Source organism: Lepidochelys kempii, chromosome 8 (genome assembly GCF_965140265.1).
Source record: "Lepidochelys kempii isolate rLepKem1 chromosome 8, rLepKem1.hap2, whole genome shotgun sequence".
Lineage (NCBI taxonomy): Eukaryota > Metazoa > Chordata > Testudines > Cheloniidae > Lepidochelys > Lepidochelys kempii.
Window position 1 is genome coordinate 66,510,913 of NC_133263.1, and position 10,611 is coordinate 66,521,523.

The 10,611-nt window shown below is 45.7% G+C and overlaps 1 protein-coding gene across 6 annotated transcripts in view; it reads right to left on the bottom strand.

The window, feature by feature from the left end:
* STXBP3 (syntaxin binding protein 3) overlaps positions 1–10,032 on the bottom strand; it is a 46,199-nt gene extending 36,167 nt beyond the window's left edge. For 4 of the 6 annotated variants that reach the window (XM_073356830.1, XM_073356833.1, XM_073356829.1 and 1 more), the window contains exon 1: positions 9,926–10,032. In XM_073356830.1, the coding sequence (XP_073212931.1) occupies positions 9,926–9,989 (64 nt within the window). In that variant the 5' untranslated portion in view covers positions 9,990–10,032. Of the gene's footprint in view, positions 1–9,462; positions 9,655–9,707; positions 9,900–9,925 lie in introns of those variants that run through there. The other 2 variants (XM_073356831.1, XM_073356832.1) reach the window with 2 other exon arrangements.
* Positions 10,033–10,611: the final 579 nt, after the last annotated feature.

Consider the following 10,611-nt stretch of genomic DNA (forward strand, 5'->3'; position numbering starts at 1 on the left):
GCCCCCTCAAGGATTGAGCTCACAACCCTGGGTTTAACAGGCCAATGCTCAAACCACTGAGCTATCCCTCCCCCCGAGTAAATGTAATAATAAATCTTAGTAATGTCCATTATTCTTTGATATGACTGCTAAGCCTCAACTCTAGTCTATGAGAATTGCTTGCACAATTTTATAGTATGTGTGTAATACACACAACTGGTTGTATCTACATTTGAGTAGTAACTGTTGATATATTAAATGTTGTTCTGGTGGAATAATTGCTGGCTGGTTAAGAATAAGCAAGTGTCCTGATTTGAGAAATACTGTACAAGTTAAAAGTTGATTTTAAAAGAACCCAGTATTAGAACTAGTAAGCTAACAGTCTCTGGACACAATAAATAAGGGGTCGGCCTACTGGATTCTATTATATACCGGCAAATGTAGTTTGTTAGTCCTTAGCTTTAAAATCTAACTGGCGCTCTGGCAAATTCATAAATTCACCCCCTTGCACGTTTACATAGCACAATAGGATCCAGTCTGGTAGTGCCACCACTTTATAAATGCTAAATAAAGAAGTCTGACTAAACTATTCTGTTCTCTATTTCAGTCACATAAATATCCACTATGTTTAAAACCACTAAGAAGTGTGTCAAAATAAAACAAAAAGCAAGAAAAAAAATCAGAGTTGTCTGAAAACATGAACCAACATCTCAACCCACATTATCGCAGAAGTACTGCAAAATGCATGGTAAAGTTTCAGGATAGTAGGAAGACATGCACCTCAGAGGCCATCCATTTAGTGTTTGTACATATACCATGCCTGCTAGAGCCAACCACCCAATGTCTGCCATGATTACATGGCTGTATAATTTGTCCCCACCCCAACTATTTTTCTTCTTTTCACTAAGACAGAAATCTGTAAGTAGTACAGGAGTAAAGCTCCCCCCTTGCATCCCTTAAGGACGCCAGATGCTGCCTCCTCCTTACCCAGGCCTCCGTCTATTTTCATTGTGTGAATTTTTTAGAATTTCACTGAAATTGAAATGATTTTGTCACACAACTCAGCTCTGCCACACTGCATAATTTAGCTCTTACTGTACTGCACAGTTAGATCACCCAATGTCATGTTTACAGTTGTTTCAGAGGGGACATAACCTGGCATGTTGTGTTCATGCTATTAATGAACAGAACTAAAGAGTTTAGAAAAACTCAAGTTCTCTACTTATATAATCCCTAAAGCCCTTTATCATTCCTTGCTATCACCTTCTGGGTTGTTTCCAATTCTAATAATTCAACACCCCTCCCATACTACACAATCCAAAGTTGTGCATAATGCTCCAGGTGTGGTCTCCTTAGACTTTTGTACAGAACCACAGTGATCTCTGTGGATTTGTTCTCTTATTAATGTGTCAATATCCATTTCATCCCTATATTTGTTGCCAGAAACATAACTACTAGTTAAGTTTGTTAGCTATTAGCATAAGAGGAGACCTTCCCTGGTCAGCACCTAGCACACTAACATATTGTTGTATCAGACCAATCATTTTTATAACACTATACTATTACCATACATTCTTCTAGATCTCAGTTTCAGAAGATAGGGACCCCAGAAGGTCATCTAGTCCAACCCCCTGCTCGAAGCAGGACCAATTCCCAGTTAAATCATCCCAGCCAGGGCTTTGTCAAGCCTGACCTTAAAAACCTCTAAGGAAGGAGATTCTACCACCTCCCTAGGTAACGCATTCCAGTGTTTCACCACCCTCTTAGTGAAAAAGTTTTTCCTAATATCCAATCGAAACCTCCCCCACTGCAACTTGAGACCATTACTCCTCGTTCTGTCATCTGCTACCATTGAGAACAGTCTAGAGCCATCCTCTTTGGAACCCCCTTTCAGGTAGTTGAAAGCAGCTATCAAATCCCCCCTCATTCTTCTCTTCTGCAGGCTAAACAATCCCAGCTCCCTCAGCCTCTCCTCATAACTCATGTGTTCCAGTCCCCTAATCATTTTTGTTGCCCTAAGATCAGATGGGAATTCCTGAAGTGCAATGAAACCTGAAACAATTCTATTTTCATTCTTGAGAATGCTCAACCAGTGATCTAATTTTAAATTAGATCTTGCATTGTATAAAGACCATATTGTAAAAATAAACTTATTCCTGGCAAATGTTTGCTACTATCATCTCAATTTTCAATGAAATATTTTAGTTTCTTGGCCAAAAACTAGAACAAAATGTTTAAAGTAAATGTTAAATCCACTTGCTAGCTCACATCCTAAATCTCATCTACCTATTATTGGTATTAGTTGGCATTCCCACTCATGACATCTGAGCAATTCTTCCAAATCATCAACAGATCATGTGAACATCACCCCCTGTGGCACTCTAGCTGTCACATCCCCTGATCCTGGATCTGTAACTTTTCACCAAATTCACTGGCTTAGCTTGCCAAGGCAGTTGAGTATTTCACCATGAATTGTTCTAAAAGCCTTCTGGTCTTTCTAGTTATCTATATTAGGCATTTCAAATGCACCTATCATCATAGGATCTAGGCATCAATCATAAATGCAATCATGTCTAGTATTGCACCCTTGTCCACACTCCTTTCCTGAACGCTTTTCCATTTTTTTTTAAATTAGGTAGCACCTAGTGTGTTTGTCCTAACTGCTCTTTCTCCTTCTAATCGCCCCATATACACCTCTACCCCGATACAACGCTGTCCTCGGGAGCCAAAAAAATCTTACCGCGTTATAAGTGAAACTGCATTATAATGGAACTTGCTTTGTCCTCAAGCATTTTCGTTATTAAAGCAGCCCCGCCTCCAGAGCGCTGCTTTACCATGTTGTATGTGAACCAGTGTTATATTGGGTCGCGTTATATCAGGATAGAGGTTTATGTTCAAATAAATGTTCTTTTAGGACATTTTTCTCTCCTACTACCTGATTCTGTGAAATAATCAAGAGGACCCACACACACACACACACACACACACACCCCCCTCTGGTAGAATGGTGTCAGTGATATAAACAACTGTTTCATTCAAACCAAAAAAATGCATTTTCAATTTCTCAAAAAAAAAATTTTTTTTTAAATTAATTTTCAGATTTGGTTCAAGCCAAACTGATTTTTCCTCCTTTTTTTTTTTTTTACTGCTGTAAGTGAACTAAAAGTCAGTTATCTGCCCAGTTCTACTCCATATATCTAAAGAAGCATTATTTCTACAATGCCATTTCACATACTTCATTTTTACAAGTTCAATATGCAAAACCATTCAGTGTGAACTCCACTTCCACCTACATCTTTAATCTGATTATGCTCTCTCTTGCTCCAACAAGGATGCCACCTTCACACCCGCCCCCACCTTCATATCCTCAGCTCATCCTGAGGTTTTCATCCATACTATCCCTATGCCTAGAACACCCTACTACCAGCATGCCAGATTCCCCCTCACTTTCTTCACTCAGACACCTCCTAAAAATCCATTTTCTTCTAGAAGAACTAGAAGAATCCCATATCATTGAAAAGACCAATTAATTCCACTTAATGTGAGAGAAAGGAAAGTAGTGAAGGAGAAGCAATCCTAAGGATTAGATTATAAGAAATCCAAATATTAAGCACATAATCCCATCTACATATACAAAACGATGGGAGTCTAAATTAGCTGTTACCACTCAAGAAAGATCTTGGGGTCATTGTGGATAGTTCTTTGAAAACATAGGTGCAGCAGTAGTCAAACACACTAACAATGTTAGGAACCATTAGGAAAGGGATAGATAAGATAAATAAATGTGTCATTATATAAAGCCATTGTGCACGCACACCTTGAATACTGCATGTAGTTCTGGTGGTGCCATATTAAGAAAAAAAACTGGAAAAGACACATACAGAAAAGGGGACCAAAAACGGTGTGTGTATGGAACAGCTTCCAGATGAGGAGAGATTAAGACGACTAGGACTGTTCAGTTTACAAAAGAGAGAGGACTAAAGGGAGGGTGGGGGAGGACATAATAGAGGCTAACATCATGAACGTTGTGGAGAAAGTGATTTCTTCACCCCGTCACATAATAACAAACAGACACACCCCGTGAGACGCCCCCCACAATGAAATTAATAGGTAGCAGGTTTCAAACAAACATAAGGAAGTACTTTTTCGCACAACACACTGTCAACCTATGGAACTTGTTGCCAGGGGATGCTATGAAGGCCAAAAGTATAACTGGTTAAAAAAAAAGGAATTAGATAAATTCATGGAGGATAGTCCATCAAGAGCTGTTAGCTAAGATGTTCAGGTACGCAATCCCATGCTCTGGATCTCTAAATCTCAGACTGCCATAAACTAGGACTAGATGACAAGGGATGGGTCACTTGTTAAAGTGCCCTATTCTGTCATTCTCTCTGAAACATCTAGCACCAACCACTGTCAGACAGTATACTGGGCTAGATGGACCACTGGTCTGACCCAGTACCGCCATTCTTGTTTTACATAATGGTATTGCTGTCTGTTTCTATTTAAGAAAAATCTCAAAGTTGTTCTTGCAACCCTCACGCTTCCTTCCGTTGTCCCCATACACAGTTACCCTCACTTGCGGTTTCATGTATATGACTAAAACCTCCTCAGACCCAGGTCTTATTTGTAAGATTTATTACATTAAATTCACTTAATTGTAACGTTAATTGCCTCACTGCTGTATAAACAGCAAATAATTTTAAGAACTTAGCTAGATATACATATAATGTACTGAATGTATATATAGCACTTCTTGTTTACCCCCATACTGAGAGCCAAAATGACTCAGGCTATGCCTACATTACAGAGTTTTGTTGACAAAAGTTACGCCACTTTAAACCGCTGTTGCATGTCTACACTATACTCGTGTCGGCAGAGTGCATCCACACTAGCAGCTCTTGAATCAACACAGAGCAGTGCACTGTGGGTATCTATCCCACTATGCAACTGGCTGCAGGGTACTTAGGGAAGTGTTTGCAATGCCTCATGGGGGGAGGTACAGCATCACATGATGCAGGTTTCTCAACCCCATCATTCCATGGGCATCCGCATAGATTGTCTGCTGCTTTCAACTGAGGTGGGGAACAGGAGGGGACATTGTGTGACAGGACATGTGTGTGGGGGGAGAGAAACAGAATGTGTGTTGGGAAAGAGCAAGTGTGTTGGCATGCGGTCTCTAAGTTCAGACAGCTTCCTGACAAACCTATCCTGAAGCAGGGGGATATCACCACCCTCACAGCAGTCTCTCCCGCTTCTTCTCCCCCACAGCAGAAGCCTGCTCTGCCTGCCTATGGTTCTATGATTCCTTCTGAGTTCTCCCACAGCCTCCTCAGCTGACAGGAGCAGCATCCTCAGCAGCTCTGTGAGCTCTCTACATGGAGGAATGTCAAAACAGCACAGCAGTTGTGACAGATTTATGTTACCAATCTGCCTGAGGCATCAAGTGATCAGGCTGAGGCCACAGGATTTTTAGGGGAGATGAAGAGCACACCAAGTGTCTGAATTTTAAAACTTTATTGATAAAATAAAACAGCGGAGAGCGCTTGGGGCTCCCCACATCACTCAGAGGAAGGAAGAAACCATTAGTGCCCCAACCCTAACCCACTTTCATGCTCACACCCGCACTACCTAAGGCTGGCCAAGCCTCAGTGTAATGTAAGAAGAAGAGGGGGAGGAGTGGATGGGAGTTCTTGTCCTGTGCACAGGTCGTCCAGGGTTCGCTGTTGATCTCCAACTTGCTTCGGCTCTCAGAAGGGTTTTTAAGTCCTGGGATCTTTTGGGGGTGTTTCGTTCAGCAACCTCTTTTCCCCGTGCTCTTTGTACCAGTCCAAACTGGGTCTCTGTGGCCTACTCAGCTTTCCCAAAACACACCATTTCCAGGGACACCAAACTTTGTCCCCCCCCAGGCTGGCCTTTGCCATCTTATTCCTTTTTGCAATCTCTGTAGTCCTGCTCAGCTTAGTTCTTCTTTTTTCACAGCTGGCCAGGGTTGGTTAAGATATGAATACAGCTACAGACTTCTCATCAGGCTCCGTGACCTTGGACTGGGGCCAGCATCTTATCTTCGGACTGAGCTAGCTGAAGTATTGAGTTAACCCATTCTCTGCTCTCTTCCTCTCACCCCCTTTGACTTCTCACAGCCTGCAAAGGAATCTTCCACTCCATACTCTCACCTTTGACCCTTTCCAAAATGCCTTGCGAAGCTTTCAACAGCATTAGCAATATACAATGCTGATCTGCCTCTCCCAGGGGATCCCCTGAGGGAGGGGGCCATTGGGGTGTGACAGTCCCCACAGCACAACACAGCAGTTCCACCCCCCACCAGCAGTCTGCCTACCATGGTGTTCCTAGAGCAAGGGAGATTCCACTGTAACGATTTGCCGGAGCAGAAGGCATGCTCAGCTGTCTGAATTTCCCAGAGCTTTGAAAGAGGAAGGACATATGCCTGCAGGGCAGCCCAGTTCAAAACAGTGAGCAGAGCAGTCACAGCAGGTATTGTGGTATACCAGAGGAGGCCAGTTATGTCGACATAACGAATGGCAGCATCTACACTGATGCTTTGTGGCTTTAACTACGCAGCAAAAAGCTTTATGCCTCTTGTTGAGGTGGTTCTAATTTGCCAGCAAAAGAGCAGAGTTTTGCTGCCAAAAAGTAGCTTAATAGCAGGTCTAGGCAAACTTTTTGGTCTGAGGGCCACATCTGGATATGGAAATTGTATGGCAGGCCATGAATACTCACAAAATTGGGGGTTGGGATGTTGGAGGGGGTGAGAGCTCCAGCTGGGGGTGTTGGCTCTGGGGATGAGGGGTTTGGGGTGCAGGAGGGTGCTCCAGGCTGGGACTGAGGGGTTTGTAGGGTGGGAGGGGGAATCAGGGCTGCAGCAAGAGGTTGGGGCATGGGAGGAGGTCAGGGGTGCACGCTCCAAGTGGCGTTTACCTCAGGCAGCTCCCAGAAGTAGCGGCATGTCCCCCCTCCGGCTCCTATCCGGAGGTGCGGTGTCAGCCAGGCAGCTCTGCACACTGCCCCATCCGCAGGCACCGCCCCTGCAGCTCCCATTGGTCATGGTTCCCAGCCAATGGGAGCTGCAAAGCAACCGCCTGGGGCAGGGGCAGCATGCGGAGCCCACTGGCTGCCCCATGCCTAGGAGCTGGAAGAAAGAAATACCACTACTTCTAGGATACACAGCAGGCACGGAGCAGGGCAAGCCCCCTACCCTGCTCCCCGGCTGGAGCGCCAGAGCGGGCCAAGCCCCCAACCCTGCTCCCCAGTGGGAGCTCAAGGGCCAGATTAAATGGTCTGACAGGCCAGATATGGCCTGTAGTTTGCTCATCCCCGCTTTGTAGTCTGTACAGCTCCCCACTTTCATCAGCAAAAGGCAACTTTTGCCAACAAAACTGAGTAGCGTAGAGAAGGCCTCAGTGAGAAAACTGTACATTGGGAGAGAGCACATGTTGGAGAATTTACTATAGAGTCCTGCAGATAGTTAACTGTAAAGAAGACCAGGTTCCCCTTTTCCTTAAAAAAAGGGTGTTGTACTAGTTACAGGTTGGCATAAAAAAATGGAGCCCTGACAATGATCCAGGGGCAACACTTTTTCCCCGGAGGGGGAAAGAGTGTTGCCCCTGGATCATTGTCAGGGCTCCATTTTTTTTATGCCAACCTGTAACTAGTACATGTCTGATAAATATAAAGCTCCCACTACTACACTTCTCTGGAATGGTAGAACTCTTCCTCACTACCCAATTCTAATCCTTCCTGCCTGTTACAGGAAGGAAGGGGAGAAACAGTCCTTCTGACAGCTTCAAAGCCTTATTTTTCTGTTTGGGGGTCCTCCAATACCCTGTCCATCTCCCACACAAGACAGATTTTCTGATATTTTACCTTTCCACCAGCACTCTGGCTCCTGAAAGGGACATATCTACTATATACAGCCTCATTTTCTCAGGGTGGGAAAAGTCCTTTGCTTGGACAGCAACAGTACCACCTGCCTCTACTGCTGCTCAGAATGACAGAGAATTTTTGCTATTTTCACTGAAACTCAGAGGACTCAGAATAGCAGCAGAAGTGTTCAGTCTCTTGATATTTTAACTTTTTTGCTGCTTTGGAAAATCTACAGGGAGCACTGAAGAAAGATTCAGGAATGCCACACTACATGGGTATATATAGGTATGGTTACTTTCACAACCGTAAAGGCTAGAAACTCAGCTGCCATCTTGCAACACCAAAGGAAAGTTTACATTCGGCAGAAATGGCTTAATTCCCTTGCATTTTCCAGGAAAACTTTCCAGTCACCAGTGAGGAAAAAACAAGTAACTCTTCCAAGTTCTGGATGACAGACTCAATTTTCAATCTCTACATACTTCTGTGATAGCAACTCTCCCAGTGCTGCCAAATTTGACAATAACCATTGGTAATAAATGCTTTGTCTCCCTCATTTATTCACATTTTCTGAAATGCACATCCATTTGTACGATCATATACAGAAAAATCTTTAGCTGCTAAAAATTTTTTTTAATAAGTTTTCTGACTGGACTTCTACTTTCCCAAATACATTGTGTTACTAGTATCAAGTTGCCAGAAGACAAATGTTCACTACACCCATATGAAAAGTAGTACAAGGTGTTTTAAACAGCAATTTTCTGACAAAAGTAAGTGTGCTAAGAACACTACACTTCTGCTCACATATGCAGTTAATAATAAACAGTGCTAACTATGTTCCTTGTGGTCATTTAACAACAATTTAAAAAAATGAAATACTCTGTAATTAACATTTGAGAATAAGCAAAAAATGAGTCTGTGGAAGTCCTTGAAGAGCAACATTTACTTGAATATATTCAGTAAAAAAATGACGATTATCTTGAAATATGATGAAAATCCCCTTTCAGGGGCATTGGCTCCATACTATAAAAACTGCTGCATTTGACAGTGGGTGTCCTCTGTCCAGAGCCTGGCAACCTCCCATTTCCCTCAAAACCCACTGAAGAAGATGACTGTTCAGCTAGAGTACACAGTGCCAACTAACTTCAACATTTGTCATTATCACATTTTTCCTGCAATGGGTACTCCACTTGATGAGCCCTGTCAACACCATGACAACTGTTGTCACCACTGATCATAGGGGGGAGATTAGAAATTGCTGTGCTTAGAACAGTGTCAATGCTGCAGTTTTTGTAACAGAACTATTCCCTTATAACGTTCCCATGAAAAATAATGATCAAGACAAAGACTAAACTAATTAAACTGGTGCAAACTGGAGCATAGACGAAAACTTAAGAATAAAGACCTGTTGTCAGCATAGTAAGTCAGTGCTACTTCCCAGCATCTGTAGCACTTCTGTAAGGGCGTAAGTTTATAATGAGACCAACAGGATTTCCCAGGCCAGTGAAGACAGAACCCCATGGAGCAAAAACACATTTTTCAACATCAGTCTATACTGCGCTTCCGCAGCACATTTCTAACAGGCCCCGTGCCTTCACTGACCGGGGACCCTTCCCGGCGCTCACGAACAAGCGCGCGGCTCCGCGGCAGGGCGTTACACAGCCTCCGAATCACCAGGCAGAGGCAGCAGCTCAGGGCCGGTGGAGCCGGCGGCTGTCTCCCATTCAGTGAGGCACGGTCCATGCCGCCGCAGCAACCAGCCCTTGACTCTGCCGCTCCGCACCCTCTCGGCGGCGCCCAGCGGGCCGCGGGCTCCGGGACCGCAGAGGCGGAACGCAGTGACTCACCGGGCTGGGGGGCACACGGAGGAAGGCCCCTAAAGCAGCGAGGGCAGGACCGCAGCCCGGGCTCGCCTCACTGGGGCAGCCGCAAGGCAGCTGCTGGTGCCCCAGGGCCGGGACTCGCTAACTCGGCGCCGGAGCCATGTCAGCCCTTCCCTAGGGAGAGGGAGGGAGCAGCGGGAGCCCGCAGGGACGGGAAGGGAACATGGGTGCCCCGGACTTACTCTGCCACACCAGGCTCCTGAGGCCCCGCTCCCCGGACACGGCCCCCACCGCCGCAGGCGCCATCTTGCCCCCAAACTCCACCTCCCCCTGACGTCACTTCTACGCAAGCCGCATCCCGTTTACGCTTCATCTATGCCATCCTACCCCCCTCGAAGTCCGCCCAGTGAGCCGCCGAAACTGCGCTTTTGTCTGAGAGCCACGCCCCTCCGGCCCTGCGCCGTGACGTATGCCGAGCGCGGCCGGAGTGCGCCCCGGCGGGCGGGAGAGGAGCTGGGCGCCGGTTGGGGCCGCGGGGTAGAAGGCGAGCCGGAGGAGAGGGGCGGGTGTGAGTGGCTCCCCCGGGCACGGCTCCGAGCAGAGGTTTACTGACGGAAACCAAGCGTTACCAATGGGGACCGTGCCCGGCGTCATAGGAGAGGGACATTACGCTCCCCTCCACCACAGAGTACTGGCGGACCAACACCAGAATCATGGTCCACATCCGATCAGCCTTGGGCCTGGGCTGTCCCAGTCTTGCAGACAGACTCACCTGCACCAGTAGCCCCCCAATATCGAGTAGCACTCACTCACCACACTACTGCAGAACCTAAAGGCAATAGAGGAGCAGCTGAGAAGCATGCATCAAACTCCATGAGCCACACGTGGTGCCAGGCCAGATGTCTTCTCTCATCCCCTTCACCTCAAA